This window comes from Nyctereutes procyonoides, unplaced genomic scaffold (assembly GCF_905146905.1).
Source record: "Nyctereutes procyonoides isolate TBG_1078 unplaced genomic scaffold, NYPRO_anot_genome, whole genome shotgun sequence".
Lineage (NCBI taxonomy): Eukaryota > Metazoa > Chordata > Mammalia > Carnivora > Canidae > Nyctereutes > Nyctereutes procyonoides.
Window position 1 is genome coordinate 33713294 of NW_026575159.1, and position 19546 is coordinate 33732839.

The 19546-nt window shown below is 36.4% G+C and overlaps 1 protein-coding gene and 1 pseudogene across 1 annotated transcript in view; one reads left to right on the plus strand and one right to left on the minus strand.

Annotated features, from left to right (window-relative positions):
- ZNF654 (zinc finger protein 654) overlaps window positions 1-19546 on the minus strand; it is a 91281-nt gene that overhangs the window by 57300 nt on the left and 14435 nt on the right. Inside the window, exon 2 of the mRNA XM_055314135.1 lies at window positions 7295-7440. Coding sequence (XP_055170110.1) covers window positions 7295-7440 — 146 coding nt within the window. The remainder of the gene's footprint in view (window positions 1-7294; window positions 7441-19546) is intronic.
- On the plus strand, window positions 10132-10701 carry LOC129502495 (proline-rich protein 3-like; annotated as a pseudogene).

Here is a 19546-nt window from a genome sequence, read left to right on the forward strand (position 1 = left end):
ATATTGATAGTTTTTCCAGTTTTCTTCTTGTAATTGATTTCTTTTTTCATACCTCTATGGTCAGAAAAAGATGCTTAATATGATTTCAATCCTCTAAAATGTATTAAGACCATTTTGTGGCCTAACAAATGATCTATCCTGTGCATGTGAGAAGAATGTGTATTCTATTTCTTTTGGATAGGATATTCTGTATTTGTCTTTTTGGTCCATCAGGTCTAATATGTTGTTTAAGGCCAATGTTTCCTTATTTTTTTGTCTGCATAATCTAACCAATGATTAAAGAGGGATATTAAGGCTTCCTACTACTATTATATTGCTATCTATTTTTCCCTTTAGGTCTCCTAATATTTGCTTCTATGTAATTTTGGTGCATCTAAGGGAATGCTTTTAAGATTACTATATAGGGATCCCTGGGTGGCGCAGTGGTTTGGCGCCTGCCTTTGGCCCAGGGCACGATCCTGGAGACCCGGGATCAAATCCCACGTCGGGCTCCCGATGCATGGAGCCTGCTTCTCCCTCTGCCTGTGTCTCTGTGACTATCATAAATTAAAATAAAAATAAAAATAAGATTACTATATAAGGTGCAATGGGCAAAACTTTGTCATCTTTTCAATAATTTCAGAAGCATTTCATTTTTTTTTCTTGTTTTATTCCTTAGTGAAAGCTGACAGTATGATGTGGTCCAGTTCTATGAACCAAAGCTATTAGGAGGAAGAGAAAAAGAGTTTAAAATAGTTCAGATCTGTAGTTTTTCGGGAATCTGGCTTAGCCCAAAATAAATAGATTCAAATTCAGAAAAATTCTAATATGTATTTACACCATTCATGATGACTACATACATTTTACTCTAAAGAATAATTAATCTTCCTAATCGCAGTGGAAATAGTAACAGCTTTTAGTCTACTGCTTTTTCTCTCTAGTTTTTGTGTATCTCCACTGACCAAAAGAATTATCAAGCCTTCCTTCGATTATATTAGAAAAGCAGTAAATACCATTTTATAAACTATACGTGTATATACCTCTAGGTTCTAACAAATGCCAACATGGATGGGAACAGGGTATGTCATCATCACTTCTCATCTCTGTCAATACAAATATAGCATTTAATAATCCCTCTCTCTTTGCCAATAAAATAACTATTAAATGCCAGTAAAATGAAGTCTCAATTGCTTCACCCCAAAATTAACAAATGTAGAATAAAGACCAAAATTATAAGGAAAAAAGATTCTAGGCTACTAGTAGCACCAAATGAAATGCCGAGTTTCTAAACATGGTCAATATAAACGCACACAGGTTTGTCTAATGTTGACTTTAGCTACAACAAATCCTGGAAACAAAATATTATAATGTAATAGTAAAAAAAACAAACCAAACAAACAAACAAAAAAAACAAACCAAAACAAAAAAACAAAAAACAAAGCAATCCTAAGGGGATTTAATACAGGAATTAAATTAAGACCACCAGTTGCGGGGATCCCTGGGTGGCTCAGAGGTTTGGTGCCTGCCTTCAGCCCAGGGTGTAATCCTGGAGTCCTAGGATCCAGTCCCATGTCGGGCTCCCTGCCTGGAGCCTGCTTCTCCCTCTGCCTGTGTCTCTGCCTCTCTCTCTCTGTGTCCCTCATGAATAAATGAATAAAATCTTTAAAAAAAAAAAAAGACCACTACTTGCCTCAAAAAGGAAATAATTTCTTTTAATTAATTAATTAATTAATCTTTAAGTAGGCTCCATGTTCAATGTGGGGCTTGAACTCATGACCCTGAGACTGAGTCACATGCTCTTCTACTAACTTAGCCAGACAGGTGCTTCAATAATCACTTTTTTAGAGAGAGAAAACAGCAGGCAGATAGCCTAGATTTCTCTATAAAATAAATGAGATCACCTGCCACAAATGATTAAATAAAGATAATAGATATAACATTAGAGAAGGTTTTGAATAAGTGTTGGTCAAAATAATTAAAAAGTCAAGAAGCAGTAAGAGTGATATATGTTGCAGAGAAAGGATATACGGATTGGGGCCATAAGACAAACACCTTTTGTAGAGCCTGGCCACAATCCAAAAAACAGCCTTTTATAAATATCCTTTCTTCCTTTAATTTCTAGGCTATCTCCTAATTTAGCTGAAGCGTAGACCTAAGTTATAAATACAACCAAATAACTTAAATCGAAGTTAGACACAAATTCTATGTTTGAAATGTAATTTAATTTAGCAACATAGTCAGAAAAGGTTACTGATCTATCATTATATGTATGGCCTAAAACATGAATGTCTAGCCACTCTAAGTAAGACGCTGATTATACTCACTTAATTCCATGAAAGAGAAGGCTTTGGTCTTCTATTCTAGGCAGTTTGACATATTAGGGTATACGTTTTTAGTATTTGCTACTACACAAAATAAACACTACTAGCTGAACTTAGTTCCCTCTCCAGAGACCCATACATTTTTTTGGACCTAATGGCTGCCAGGCAAATAGACTGTTCATCACTGAAGCCTGTGTGGAATGCTAAAATCTATGAACATTTACTTTCTGTTGGGCTAAAAGTGGTGGGGAAGGCAGCATTAAAAGTTTGCTTTTATTTTATATAAAACTGGTATAGTCTAAGTTCTCTGTCTGAAGATCCACTACTACTTTCAAGGTGTTTGGCTCTGTTCTACCGATACAACAGAATTCAGTGTTTAACGAATCTAAGATAACAATAGGAGAAAAAAAACAACAACAACAACTCAGTTTTGCAAAAGTTCCCTAAGCTTCTCAAGCCTCAATTTTCTTATCTAAAAAGAGATTTAACCTGAGGTCCTTTTTAGTGCAAATACAGATATACGCACACAACAAAATCTTCATTTCTTTAAAAATACAGCTTTCAAAAAGAGTCAACCTAGGTAAAATCGTAATTAGTCAATTTAAAACAACTCTCTACATGACTATATTCATTTCCACAAAATTAAAAAAAATCAAGGATGAATAAAAAGAGAATCCATCTTCCTTCCCTATAAAGACCTTCACAAACTGTAGTTTTTCCCAGTCTAAAGAAGGCACATCTTCACATATGTATAATTTACAAAGTGGAACAGGCTTTTATGAAGATGGACACATGGACCAGACAATATTGCCACAGAATATAGTAATGTATATGCTTAACATATATTATACGTATGTGTGTGTGTATATATATATACACTATAAAACGAAATCTAGTAGATAGTTACTTAATTCTTTAGCTCACCTATATTTTTTAGTATATTAACTAAATTAAAAAGTGTTAAGTACATGATATAGATCATATATAAGAATTCAACAAACAGATATGAATTACAAGGAAATCCATTAATATCTTGACATCCTCTTCAGTCACCTTGAACATCTTATTTGCCATCCCTGGGAGGCTCTTCTCCTTCATCTAATTTATTGCTATCATTCATTCAGAGCTCAGCTCAAATGTTAGCTTACCCAGCAAATTTTCCCTGACCACCCAGACCAAGTCAAGTCCCCTGTTGTACTATCTTTTTGTACCCTGTAATTCTTTCATAATTATAATTATATAATAATGTGATTGCTTATTTAATATATTTTAGCTTTATAAGGTCTTTGAGAACAAGGACTTATCTTATTTTCTATTTTAGCCTAGAACTAAGCACAAGAGATTTACAGAATGAATGAATGATTATGGAATTGTTACAAGAATTTTCTGGTTTATATATTTATTTAAATAAATCAAACACTGTAACAGACTCATTCTTTTAATAGTATCACCATGTTGCTATTTTCTTCCTTTTTCTTCTGGTACTAAAACTACAATTAACTTTTCTGTTAAAGCAAATTCAAATAATGCAGAAAGTTTTCCTTATAAGAAACATTACTCTTTGACAAACCACTAAGATGGTTTACTTTCTTTTGCCTAGCACTCTACATCTCAGATAAGATTTGCTTCTGCTTAATACATTATTTTTTTATTAGCAGTAGTAAAAAAAAGATAGCAAACAATGAAATAGAAATTAATAAATGAGTTAAATATAAAAAAAATAATAAAGTACTTCTGAAAACCTTAAAAGCATTTCTCATTGTAACACTAATGTTAAAAAGATTATATAGATGAAAGGGGGAGGTGGAAATCCAAACAGGCACTGAAACAAGATTAATACTTCTTGCTTACAAATAATGTATTTCTTTTAATACTTTTCCTCAGAAATCAAGAATAACTAAAATGGTTTTAGTAGTTTTCAAAACGACACATAAAATTATTCTTTGTAGCCAACATCTGTTATGTTTGTTTACCTAGCTAGCTAGCTCTCTTTCATACTACCTCATTTACTTCTTGAGGGAACTGCTTACCCCTCCAACATCTCTATGGTTCTGATTGGGCTGTCAATGTAGTATCCTCATTCTTCCCAGCCATGGGGTGAGTTGATCATCAACAGACTCTCCTAAACACGGCTATTAGTCAAAGCAGTAGGCACATAAGTTGGCAGGACTCAAGTTCCCAAAAATATTTTGAGGATTACAAATGGGAGAAGGGATTTCCTTCTCTCTTGGTTAAAAAACTAAGCTTAATCCCAGAACAGTTAGCAGCCATGAGTGAATGAAGACAAAAAAAAAAAGGAAGACACAAAGGGGGAGAACAGTTCTAGAATATATTTTATTGTCTGGATTCAGAAAATCCTGAAACTAGTTCTAGTCCTTGCTATTCCATGGTTTAGTCATCTAATAAATGCCCCCCACACTTCCTCCTCTTTTGCTTCAAGTAGCTTAAGTTTGTCAATTATAATCAAAAAGTCCAATTTTATCTCCCAAGTTGGGCATCATAAAAAAATAAAATAAAATAAAATATTTTTAAATAATAGTTTTCTTTACATTGCATTGCTCTTACAAACTTCTTCTATAAGGTTATATTTTAAATTCTCTTTCCTCCTACATTTTATTTTTCAGTTTCATTAGGGTATAATTGACAAACAGAAATTGTATATATTTAAGGTATACAACTTGATCTTTTAATATGCAGATACAGTGAAATTATCACCTAAATTGAGCTGGTTAACATATCCATCACCTCACACAGAGAGACACAGAAAGAGAGAGAGAGAGACAGAGACACAGGCAGAGGGAGAAGCAGGCTCCATACAGGGAGCTGGATGTGGAACTTGATCCCGGGACTCCAGGATCACACCCTGGCAGCACTAAACCACTGAGCCACCCAAGCTGCTCACTGTATATCTTTTATATTTACTGTGCTAAGCATTTCTCAAGTTGAGTCTGGAAGTTAATGACTTTCATTTCTGGAAAATTATTTTTTCTTTAAAATTTTCCTCCAGGGATGCCTGGGTGGCTCAGTGGTTGAGCATCTGTCTTTGGGTCAGGGCATGATCTTGGAGTCCTGGGACTGAGTCCCACATCGGGCTCCCTGCATGGAGCATGCTTCTCCCTCTGCCTGAGTCTCTCATGAATAAATAAAATCTTTAAAAATATATAAAAATAAAAATAATGAAATTCTCCTCCAATATATTTTCTATAAGTTCTTTTTCTAGAACTCCAACTAGTCAGATAATGAACCTCCTATATAAGGGCACCATATCATTTTTTTTTTCTCTGACACATTCCTTCTCTTGGTTCTCTTTGACATCCTGGATTATTTCTCCAACTTGACTTTCCAAATTTCTTACAGAACTTTACATTTTAACCATCATTAGATTTTCTTAATTTCCACAAATTCATTTTTAGTATGTCATTATTCCATTCACACAGCATGATATGTTGATGTTTTAATGCTACACATATCTCAACTCTCTCTGAAAATGTATACTATATAATTTTTATTTCTCTTAATTTTTAAATTTTCTTCCAATTTTTTTTTGTTTTTACTGTATTTTTTTGCATGTTGAAGGTATTCCTCAACTGTCTGAGGATTCCAGAATCCCCATTAATATTTAAGAATAAGTCCATCAGCAGACTAATTGGGAGCTCTATGAGCATGTCTAGACCTTGACGACTGAGAAGTTTTTCTTCAGGGTAATTAAGTGATTAGTGAGCTGTCTCAAAGAGGAAACTTTTAACTACCAGAACGCAAAGGTCATTGCTCCAAAGTCATTTTAATTCTTTAAGAGGGGGGGAAAAAAGCAGCAACTCTGTTTCCCTACCCCAACTTGGTCCTAAAGTCTGGCGAGTGGCCTGAATGGAAAAACTGCAATTAACTCCTTTATCTGCATTTTCCCAAAGTATCTCATACCCTACTCTCTATTTCATGCTCTGTATATTCAAATTCTACACCTTTTTACGATTCTGGGGGAAGGGGAGCAGGACAAACTGTTTAGACCTTCTATATTATAAGGAAGGGGATGATTCTGTTTTAACTGCTACAGTTTTGTAAAATGTTTTACAAATAATCAAGTATATACATACATAAAAATAAATATATAAAACAAGAATTTCACTAAATAATACTGATCCTACAAGACATTCTCTGATATATTTTCTAATTGTATTTTCTAATGTTGATAAATGATTTCACTACATGTTATTGTGACTTGTGATTTGAGTCACTACAAAAAGCAAGTGAAGTTGTGGACTGCACTGTCATGTTTCAGTAACCACTCTATGTTCTCTCCCCTAGAAAATTTTTTAAATCTTTCCTTCACTGATGGCTCTTCTCTACTTTCTTTTCACTGTATTTCTGTCTTTTACGTCTTTACTATAACAGATTTACGAGAGCAAAAACAATAAACACAAGTGCTCAATGTGATCTTTAACTTGAATTCCTCTACAAGTATTTTTAAAAACCAGGAGTTTCCCCAAGTTCTTTCTGGCCTGATTTGAGGTCCCTCTGCTAACTATGATGGCCTCAATTGCTGTATTTTGGGACTTACCATTAAAGCTAGGGAATTAAAAAAGGAAAGTGATGGTAGTGACCATAAGAATCTATGCAAAAATTCTTATCTAAGTATGTCTTAAGTTTGGTTATTAATTGATAAACTTGGCAGCTCCCACACTAGGGGCATAAATATTCATGATTGTTAGGTCCTCTTGTTGGATAGATCCTTTAAGTATGATATAGTTCCAATTAACTCTAAAACTAAACATAAATTTATGGTTTTATGTTCAAAGTTAAACCTAAAAACTTAAATGAAAATAGACATTTTTTTCTTTTCTTTCCTTTTTTTTTTTTTTTCATAATCCAGGGTTTGGGAAATTTCTTTTCGAGGGAAGACATTAAGAAAGGCTCCTTCCACAGAGAAAATAATCAAAACCCAATTCTCAAATATGTCAAGAAAAATAATACTTTTATAGGAAGTAAAAAGTACTTACAAAGCAAGGCTACTCAAAACATACTGTACGTGCTCACATTCATCTGGGAATGATGCACTGGCTGATGTAAAACAGCAAAGTGCAGTCTGAAGAACCTGAAGCTGTGGCAAAGGGACCTGCCATCTTCCAGCATAATCTTCAACCACCTGATAGGGAAATAATCCAAAAAGTACGTTATTATAGAAAATGTTCTCAACATCTTGAGTTTAAAAATTTGATGAAACAACTAGTTAAATTAAAACATTAATTCAGCATGAATACAAATGATTTAGAGAGGAAAAACATTATTGTTTATTTTAATAGTATACAATTGAAAATAAAATTTAACTATTATCTTTGAAAATGTGGGAAAAATAGCGTATGAATAATTTTACTGTTGAAATGCCGAATCTTTAATTAACTGTACCACATATCCTTCATCTCCCATATCCAACCTTTGTTAAAACATCAATTATAAAATATTAAAATAGCTAGAGAGTAGAATATAATAACAAAATTAGAAATAAACATAATTATCATTACTACTTATTAAAGATTAAATTCTAAGCATTTTGGCACCAATAGGTATTAAAGATATAGTAGCATGATGCTCCAATTATTAAAGTTGAAGTTGTACAACATGATGGAGGAAAGGGTCCAGAATATAATTAGTCTTGGCTCTGTAACTTTACTAGCTTTATTAATTTGGATAGGTCATCTTCCTTCTCTATGCATTAGTTTCCTCAGTATAAAATAGAGATAATAGGGCTGCCCGTTGGCTCAATGGTTTAGTGCCACCTGGCCCAGGGCATGATCCTGGAGAGCCGGGATCGAGTCCCACGTCAGGCTCCCTGCATGGAAGCTTGCTTCTCCCTCTGCCTGTGTCTCTGCCTCTCTTTCTTTCTGTGTCTCTCATGAACAAATAAATAAAATCTTTAAAATAAATTAAAAAAAATAGAATAGAGATAATAATGCTTATCTTGCAGGTTTACTGTGAAGCTAAATTAGGATAAATTATGAGAGAGCATATTAGAACTATCAATGGCTATAAATTGTTAATTATGATTTCTTATATGCAAAACTATTATATTAAAACAATGTATTGTATTTTCAAAATTCATCATATAAAACTGGTTGGCAAACTATGGCCTGCAGGCCAAATCTGGCCTGCCAGCTGTTTTTGTATGATCCACAAGCTAAGAATGGATGCTACATTTTTAAATCGTTGAAAAAAATATTTTGTGATGTCTAACTATCATATGAAATTTAAATTTCAATGTCCCTAGAGCTTTACTGGAACAGAACCAGACTCATCCATTTATATACTATCTATGGCTGTTTTCCTGCTATAACAATCAGTTACATAGTTATGGCAGAAATCATATGGTTCACAAAGCCTAAAATATTTAATATCTGCCCCACTACAGAGAAAGTTTTCCAACTCTGTTTTATTTTATTTTTTTTTTTAATTTTTTTTTTTAATTTTTATTTTATTTATGATAGTCACAGAGAGAGAAAGAGAGAGAGGCAGAGACACAGGCAGAGGGAGAAGCAGGCTCCATGCACCGGGAGCCCGATGTGGGATTCGATCCCGGGTCTCCAGGATCGCGCCCTGGGCCAAAGGCAGGCGCCAAACCGCTGCGCCACCCAGGGATCCCCTCCAACTCTGTTTTAAAAGCTGAAAAAAATAGAAGATTACAAAAGCCAAGACATTCAAGAGCTCAAGGACGTTTCACTCTCATCACTTTCTGTTAGGAGACAATTTTCCTTGGGTCTCTTGTATTTCTAGTTTTTCAAAAAAAGGCCCAACTGCCTTCATTTTTTCAAAGATAATCATAGGCAATAGCCTTGAAAAATACAGATGATGTCTCCCTCCTCAGAAGTGAGCCTGTTTACTATTTAGCACAATCCCAGTGTCATCTCCCTCTAGAGCAAAGGCTAGGCAGACACTCTTGTAAACCATTATAAAAGATTAGGATTCCTTAAAGTATGGCATTGAAAACTCACTGTGAGTAGAGAATCCACCTATGCCACTTACATCACTTTTATGAAAATTGAAGGTCAAGGGAAACCACTGGCCATCATAAGCATGAAGCTCATGCTGCTTGCAGTACATAAGAAATAAAGTCCATTATCTCTGACCCAGGAGTTTCATGTTTTCTGCCAGTATTCATCAAACTCTGGCAGGCTAACTTAGATAGACTCTTAGAACCTTCATGGCTCTCTGACAATTTCAAATTGCAATACCAGAAAGCTAACTTGACATTAAAAATTACTACTAACTATAATGAGCCCAAATAGGACACTCTTCTAAACTACCAAAGGCAAAAAAAAAAAAAAAAAAAAAAAAGAGTTGGATAAACTGTGGTTCCCTGACTAAATTTCCTCTTCACTAAAGTGTTTGACCAGTTTATTAAGCTCTTTTTGGCCACCATAACACCATTCTGATGCCACCTAAAATATAGGTACCTGACAGTCTCATGTTTTCCTATCTTTCATCTCCAACAGTTTGCCCTAATCCATATCTGCTTATAACCTTATTCACTTCTTATTTATGAGATGAGTTTATCTCCTTAGAAGAGAAACTTTCTATTTTCTCAGCTTCTATTCTTATAGCTTTCCTCACTCACCAAGATTCTGCTACTAATACACTGCCTAATCTAGCTGAGCTCAAACCTAACAAAATAAAAGTCCCTGTGGGCAACACCTCCAATAGTTTGCCAGAATACCTTTGAAGGGATATAAACAGAATTATTGAAATTTACATATCTTCTTACACTGTTCAATATCATGCCAGACACTGCTAACACACTATAACATTAATATAACACTTTAAAACTCACTATAACAGAGCCATTGATGCAACCACAATGCCCAAATGAAAGAAGCAGAATCAGCAGCAGCCGCCGCCACTGCAACAGCCCCTGCTGCCAGAGCGGGAGGAGACTGGAGACAAGGAGGATGGGAGTCCCATTGGACCACCCAGCCATCTGGGCTCTCCCCCCATGGCCAATGGAAAGCCTGATGACCCCAAGTCAGCTCTTCACAGAGGTCCTCCAGGATCAAGGGGACCAATGACTCCACCACTGCTGAGCCTCCCACCTCCTCCCAGGGGCAGAGGCCCAATCCAGGGAGGCCTGGGCCCCAGGTGCAACCCATATGGTCATGGCTGGTGGAGGGCCAATACTGAACCTCCTTTCCCTGGACCAGTCCCAAAGGAGGCTTTCACAAAGAGCAGAGAAATCCCCGAAGGCTCAAAAGTTGGTCGGTCTCTTATTAAAAATACCTGCCTGCCCAAGGATGGCCCCCAAGTTATGGAAGACAAATCCAATCACCCTGTCTGCTGACACTTTGCCAAAAAGGGCCACAGTTGATATGAGGACCTCTGTGCCTTCTACCACCCAGGCGTCAATGGACCTCCTCTATGAGACTGTGCTGGAAGGAGTCCTCTGACCTAGCGACCATATATTTCCCTGTGGCCCTGTGATGGCTACTGTGAAGCCAGTCAGTGACACCCACCCCCATCTGCCACCTCCCCCATTTGGGGTCCAGAGTTGTGTTTCATCAATGGTGCCCAGCGTGTGGGCTTTCTTCCGATCCAACCTCCAGACTCGCCTTTGGGACCCTACCTTTGCTCTCTTCAACTGCCTCCTGGATCCTCTTCCCCTTCACTGATTGACTGCTGAACAGGAAACCTCTTTGGTGCTGTTTCTTGTGCATCTGTCCACCCAGCCCTCGGTACTGCCCTCGATTCCTAAGAGCCCTGGAGCAGTTTCCTACCATTCCCTTCTTCTAGCTGCTTGTTTTTAAGTCCTTTTTATGTGACAAACCCTACCCCCAAAGTTGCTAGTTGCTCTGTGAAACTCACCAGGTTGACCTGGGGTCAAGTATGGATGACAGGTGCAGAGTTACTTCCTGAAAGGCCACTCTCCCTGCTTTTGGATTTTGTAGATCCTGCGTCAGTAGCATGATCCCCACCGCTCTGGCCTGTGACCACTGTGCTTTGTGAAAACTGTGCATCCCCTCGTACATAGCCTTTTTCAGTGTCCATGGCAACATTGTGACTTCCCAACACTAGAGTAAGTTTTTCTGCCAAAATGAGTGAGGCTCTTGATGCCCTCTAGACTTTCCACCTCCCAACGTGGGAGAATTGTGAAACTTTCCACAAGACTGCCTCCCTGGTCTCCCCATTCTCCTGGTGTTGGTTTTTCGGGGTTTGACACAAGCCCATGAGATGTCCTCTAAAGCCTCTTACGGGCTATCCTATCTCCTCTCCAGCCCACTTTGGTTAGAGTACGTCATTGTGAGGCCACCAGCCCTTTCATCTGAATTCTGTGAATCTCTACCTGGCCTACCCTTGGGTGGAAGGAACCTTGACGGTACTGTCGCCCTCGTCTAACCTTCTTCCCTTCATCCCTGGCACTCGTTGTTTTCTGTGAAAACGGCAGTGAACAGGTTCGGTTCTGCACTGGCCCTGAGGAAATGTGTCAGGAGTTGTGTGGGCAAGAGGGAAGGATGAGAGCTGTTGGGAGAACTGAGAATGAATTATTTTCTTTTTAGCATTTTTTTATATTAGTAATAAATGCAATGGAAACAAACAAAAAAGACTCACTATAACACTATTTCTCTCTTAAATATTTTCCTTAAAACATGTGAAACTATGAATTATGTTGCCCTTTTATTTTAAATTTTTCTCCTGTGCCATCATAAGCACTCAGCTAATGAGAGTAGACACCATGACATCATAATTTGAACATGCTCTACCAGGCCAAAGTATAGCAAGCAACATATCTTTCATTTTTCTTTCTATTTTGGACTCTAACAAATAACAGTCTTAACATAGTAGCCAGAATAATGTTGTAGTTCCTGCAAACAAAGGAAAAAGCATTTACCTGGATCTTTAAAATCAACTATTGCTACAGTTCTAAATTCTTCAAGAAAATAGTCTAAGAAATGGGATAAAGATCAATTGTCCAGTAAAGACTGGTAAAAAAACACTTTTTTTTCCTTTTTAAAAAAGTATTTTATTTTATATTCATGAGAGATGGGGGGATGGAGGGGCAGAGACACAGGCAAAGGGAGAAGCAGGGAGCCCCATGAGGGACCCAATCCCAGGACTCCAGGATCCTGCCCTGAGCCGAAGGCAGATGCTTAACTGCTGAGCCACCCAGGAGTCCCAAAACTTCTATTTTTCCTTCATTTTGAAGAGCATAACAAACATACTGCAATGCAATTTACTATAATTTTTAGGAACTATATGAATACCGCTAAAAGAAGTTACAGCTGAGGCCAAAAGCATGGGCCTTTATATAAGGGAAGTTGAAGAGAAGCGCAGAGCTACTGCCAAAGATGCTGGAATCCTGCAATGATCCTACAGCACTTTCTCAGCTCTCTCATTTACAGGAACATATACCCAAATCTAAAAGGGATATAGTATATACTACATACTGCCATATCTTAATTTACCAAGGTAAATTATTATGAGGATGAGCATAGATTCATTCTTTGGCAAAATTGTCAAAAGTCAGACTTACTATAAACCCATTCAGTTAAAATTATATTCATTATTTAAGAACATTAAGATACATCATCCAAATCTCTATGGACTGAAATGTGTCTCCCTAAAATTCACATGCAATCTATGCACTGAATGAATTTGCTGACTTTCTAAATATATAAAGTAAACATTACAATGGACATTATAAACATATATTATTATAAACATATAATAACATTTTGTGGTGCCAGAAAGTCATGAAATGCTGAATAAATGATGGGGTATAAGAACACAGGAGCCAACCTGAAGGAGCTCCTACCTGCCAAAGCTAGAATAATTTAAGCAACAAAATAAGTGATAGTATTAAACTTTTAATCCATGGAACAAGATAAATATTCAGGAGTCCACAGTGATATAAATAATCAGAAAAATAAATGTTAGAGATGAGACAGCTCTTCCTCACAGTAAAATCCCAATTAATAAATACAGAAGCAAAGAGAGAGAGAATCAGCATTAGGCAAATACATAGTAATGAATGCTACAGACAAGATCCATGGATCAATACTAGTATTTATGGGTAAAAGTTTGAGGCAATGTAGGATTTGCAGTCTCAAATTATCTCCCCCAAGACATTTATCAACTAAAAATAGAAAGATAGTAACTAAAGTGTATAGAAACCACACAGACCCAAACTTAACCAAATCATCAAGGTAAATATCACCAGTAAGTAATAAAATGTATCATTATCATAAATCTCTTGGTATGGCAAACCAAGAAACAATAGCATTTTTGCGGTACTTTGCCAAAAATGCCTAAACTCATTCCAATCATGAAAAATTATCAGACTTAAGGTTGTTTTACAAAAAAATTAATCAATATTCTTCAAATGTGTCAAAGTTGTGAAAGATGAGAAAAAACTGAAATACTGTTACACACTGGAAGAAACTAAGGGTAAATAACAACTAAATACAGCATGAGATCTAGAAATAACATCCTGGAACACAAAAAACATTAGTGGAAAAACTTAAAATTTTTAATACATTTTTTTAGATTTTGTTTATTTATTTGAGAGAGAGAACACAAAAGAGCAAGAGAGCGGGAGCTGGGGGGAGGCAAAGGAAGAGGGAGGAGAAGCACACTCCCAGCTAAGCTGGGAGCCTGATGTGGGGCTTGTTCCTGGGACCCCGGGATCATGACCTGAGCCAAAGGCAGATGCTTAACCAACTGAGCCACCCAGGTATCCCCAAAACTGAAATTTCTAATAACTATAACTTAGTGATTATTACACACCAATGTTGCTTTCCTATTCCTGATAATTGTACTATGTTTTCAATAAGCATAAAATTAGTTCAATTGTTAAAACTTTAAAGTTTTTTTTTCTATTTTATTTTCTAGACGATATTTTATAACATAAGCACAATTCTACATTTACTTTCCCTACTTTGTTACCTAACTACATACACATCAAGATTTACCCTTATCTATGGGTATCTTTTTTTTAAGCATCAGATGGAAAAAAAATACATCAGATAGATTGGCAGCATGCATAAAGAGTATAGGTTTCAGAATCAGACCTGGCTTTGTCATTTATTAGCTTAGCAAACTTAGCAAAATTATACTTCTCAGTCTAAGTTTCCTGTAAAATGAATTCAGTATCACCTTAGTCACAGAGTGCCTGGAGAAGTAAGAGAATATATTACAATCCTGGATAATTCCTGGCATACTCTAGGAAAACGACAAAGGTAAACTCACTTTTTGACTGTTTCATTGTATCTATGTTAACTGGTTAATTGTTGGTTTCCAAGTGTAATAAATTACACAAACTTTATACACTTTTAGCCAGCAGATAGGCCACTCCCAAATAAAATCTATTCAAAAGCTACTGCCAAGGAGCACCTGGGTGGCTCAGGCAGTTAAGCATCTGCCTTAGGCTCAGGTCATGATCCCAGGGTCCTAGGATCAAGACCCACAACGGTCTCCCTGCTTGGTGGGAAGCCTGGTTCTCCCTCTCCCTCTACAGCTCCTCCTAATTGTTGCCCCCCTTCTCTCTTTCTCTCTCTCCCTGCAAAATAAATAAATAAAATCTTTTAGAAATTAAAAAGAAATTAAATAAGTAACAATTTCAAAAGCTACTGGCTTTCAACTATTTAGCCCAATACTCATTGACAAACGATGAGTATCCTAGATACAGCAATACAAATAAAATGCCTCATGCCTGAGGATACCTGAAGATTCTTCTTTTTTAAGTTTTCTATTGAGAATAAAAAAGGCAAAGAAAAGTTCTGTTCAAAACAAGAGTTACCATCATTTGACTTTTTCTATCAGCATAATCATGTAAAGAAAATCTAAAATTAAAGTCATATTTAAAAAACACCAAAATAGTTCAGAAATAGATCCTAATAAGTTAAAAGTTGTTTGAAATCTCCAAAGGACATAATCTTCAGTAAAAGACAACCTAAAATCCAGTTATTTTGGAGACTCAATTAAGCATATTGTTTATTCAGCTCACTACTCCTTAAACAGATATTTCTGTAACATTAAGGTCTTTAATAGGTTCTGTGAATGTAGTAAGACTCAACCATTTACAAAATGGAAAATGGAGTAAGCACCTCTAAATCTTAATATTCCATACAATCTTTTTTTAAAGATTGTATTCATTTACTTGAGAGAGCAAGAGAGCACTCACACACGCATGTTGGGAGGGGCAGAGGGAAAGGGAGAGAGAGAATCTTAAACAGACTCTGTACTGACCACTGAGCCCAGTGAGGGGCCCAATGTCAGGACCATGAGATCAAGACCTGAGCCAAAATCAAGAGTCAGATGCTCAACTACTTGAGCTACCCAAAGACCCCTTGATGTTTCCTATTATTAAAAGGAATCTTCATGATTATCTAGTCAAAGCTACAAACTAAAACAAAAATATCCATTACAATATCATTCACAGAAAGCTCTCATCTTCCTGAGTTTCCTGCATCCCTATGGCACAAGACAAACCAGGGTCCTCCATGTGGTTGCATGAGTATCTGCTTAAAGATCCAACTTTCTAAATAAATACATACATACATACATACTTACATAAAAACCCAACTTTTCTCTTAAGTTGACCCAAGGAAAAAATAGGCTCATTTTAAATGTTCTAGACAAATTTTGATCCCTATCAATTATTCATTCAATTCCAAACTCATTAAAAAGAATATATTAAATGCTTCTCTCATAAACATTAAAATTGGCAAATAAAAAAGTGAACCCCAAAATATATGCACAAGTGAATGTGTTTGAACATCAAATCAGAATGTAAGATGAAGAAACCTCTGTGCATGCCAGCAGTCAATGGTATACACGTTTTTGCGCACATAAAAATGACTTAACTGGCTTAGGCTACGCAGAGCGCTCTGCATCTGACTTCAATTCAGCATAGCCTAGCCAGAGAGGGTATTGTAGGTATGGCTGAGGCACTGATTTTATTATTGCTTTTTTTTTAATCTTTTAGTCATATAGAGGTTTTAGACATTAATAGGTGGAAAATGTTTTGTTCTTTCTGGTTTCTCAACAATAACTACAAGCCAGAGGAGTAAACAGAAAAGTTGGTTAAATTCCGTATGCATCTTAGAATACTGGTATGTGAATGTCTAGCCTTTAAATTGTTATTCCTGTGGAATATTACTGAGCCATAAAAAAGAATGAAATCTTACTATTTGCAATGACATGTATGGAGCTAGAGAATATAATACTAAGCAACATAAGTCACTCAGAGAAAGATAAATACCATATGATTTCACTCATACGTGGAATTTAAGAAACAAAACAAATGCACAAAGGGGAAAAAAGAGAGACAAATAAGAAGCAGACTCTTAATTATAAAAACAAACTTATAGGTACCAAAAGGGAGCGGACTGGAAGAATGGGTTAAAAAGATGATGGGGATTAAGCCATGCACTTGTCATGATGAGCACCAGGTGAGGTATGAACTTATCGAATCACCTATATTGTACATGTGAAACTAACACTGTATGTTTATTAAAAAAATAAAATTTCTAAATTTGATAAAAAATGAAAAATAAATGAATAAATAGTTCTAGATCTGTTGGACGAACACTATCTCTCTACCTCTTAGTTTTGTTCTCAAAGAGCAACTTAGATTCATGTAATTTGTCCAAGGGCTTGTAAACTCACCGTCACAATATGCTCTCAAGTAGCTTCTGGAATTAAGTACATTACTCTAATCAAGACTGTAGATGTGAAGATTTTATCTGAGTTCAACAAAGATGGCTAGTAAATTTTATCAAGTGTACAGATGAAGAGTCAGATTCCTTATTACATAGGGAAACTTCGGTGGAATTATTACAAATTCAAAGGTCAAAAGAGAAACTTAAAAGGTCCATGTATCAAACACTAACTTTAAGTACCAGGTTTGCTCAGTCTCAATAACTAAGTTTGTTTAAAAATGACACACTTATAATTAAATGACAGTGGGAGAGTTAAAAAACAAAAGGAGATCATATTGATAAAGATGTAAAAGAAGTACGACCTTAAGAATACATTCACCCTTAGAATTAAGGCTAAATGGGGTGCCTGGGTGGCTCAGTTGGTTAAGAGTCTGACTCCTGATTTTGGTTCAGGGTGGTGAGATCAACCCTGAGTCAGGCTCTGTGCTCAACAGGGAGTCTGCTTAAGAATCTCTCCCTGTCCTTCTCCCTCTGCCCTTCCCTCTACCCCTACTCTTTCTCTTTCTCTCTCAAATGAATAAATTGTAACCAAAAAAACAAGAATCAAGACTAGATACATAGGAAAAAAGAAATACATATATGCCAGAACTATGTGCTCTTAAAGGTTGAGTTAGGGGAAAAGGCTATTTTATAGTTGCTCCCCATTAGAAAGGAAGGGGGACTAGTTCCAACAGTATGCAAAAGAAAAAGAGAAGGTAACTGGATGAAAATCTGAGTGAACCAGAGTGGAACTATGGCAAGATGTTCTTTTAAAGAAATAGAAAGTCCATAATAAGAGCAAGTGAAAAACCACACCTTGAAGACCATTATATAAGGTAACATAAAATCTGTCAGATATGAAGGTTTTTTTTGTTTTTTGTTTTTTGTTTTTTTTTAAAGGCCAGGAGATTACCTTAAAATACCAGCAGCATTTCACGGACATTTCAAATTACTAGTTATTATGGAGGGTTGTATGGTATGGCATGGCATCACAAAGGAAAGTGCCCGAGGAACTCAAAGTTAGACATCAGAGAGTGAATAAGGAAAAGCAACACTGAAGAAAAACATAAGAGGTCAGTCCTAGGTCTGAGATTGAGCTGATAAAATTTTCTTTAAGTCAGGGAGATGACAGTGGGCAAAATCTGTATGATAATGAATGCTTTTTAATGAAGTCAGAATTCCTTGACTTTTATCTATGACATTATATGGGTTTGAATGTTCTACAATTACAACAGGTAATTCAAACTTGGGCCCAAAGGCAAAGAGAAAGGAAAAAGACAAGAGAAGCCAACTTAAGAACAGGCTAAAATGTAAACAAAAACAAAAACCAGCTATGTTTATCTGAAATAGCATAACCTAATACTACCAAATGGAATGTGACAAAAAGGAATGTTTACACTCCCAATGAAGTAGAACAAATGATGCAAGACCCAGAACAGTTAAAAGCAGAGTAAAGAGAAAGCAGAGTAAAGAGAAGGTCCAGAGGAGCAAGTGGCAAAAGAGATACTGTCTTCTCTGGGCTCCTTCAAGCACAGACACCAGAAACATCAAAAGCAGCTTCATCTCTGGTACCTGTTTATGGTTATTTTCCACAAAACAGCACTATGGAGCATAACAGGAGTGCTTTTAAGGTTTTAGCTCAACAGGCGGAGGAATTTCAGGAAGACAGCAACAGCCAAGGAAGATGGCAACAGTTAAGGTAGCAGAGGACTAAAAAATGTCTTGGCAGAACGTTGGGGACGAAGAAATCTAGAGACAAGGATAGAACAAACACTGGGTCTTTGCAGATTGCAGGGCTGGAGTCTTGGGGAGATCTGCCTTGAACTTTACACACTGAGTAAGTGATATGCTATTTACAAGAGATAGTTTAGAAGCTGTGACACTAAACAGATTACACACTTACTGCAGCACAGGAATACCGGGACTACACAGATGAAACGGAAACTAAAAGTTTTTAATATGAAAAAAATCTGAGGAGGAAACATCAAACACACTAGTGCCCAGGGCCACCTTCCACAGAAATTTGCAAACTTTGCAAGGCAGAAATTCAGATACACTTTCAAGGAATTAGAAATGTTCAGATTAAGTGCTCCCACTGCCCCCCAAAGTATTGCAGACACACAGTGAGACAATCAACCACTTGACTTAGGTACAAGTTCTAGACTCTGGCAGTTGGTGCAAGTGACTGACACCCTAGAGAGGTTGAAACCAAAACTGATTTTAAACCCTGCTTTCTGTGCACCTATCTTCCCTGTGATATCACTAAACTCTACTGGCAAAAGTAATATGAGTCAACTGGACTATGTACTAAGTTGAAGAAACTACTGTTCTAAATTTAATGGGTATTGGACTGTGTAGAGTAATAAATTTTTGCCCTACTGACTTCTGGATTCTTTAAAAAGTTAAGACACAAAAGAAATTGGAAATGAAAAAATTCTTTTAAAGATGTGAAAAATCTACTCCCAGGAAGCTACTCAGCTACTCCCAGCAACAATAGCTGACTCAGAGGAAGACAACCCAAGCTATAGTTCCTGAAAAATCCCTACCTCTAGCCAGAGGCACTTCTTCAAG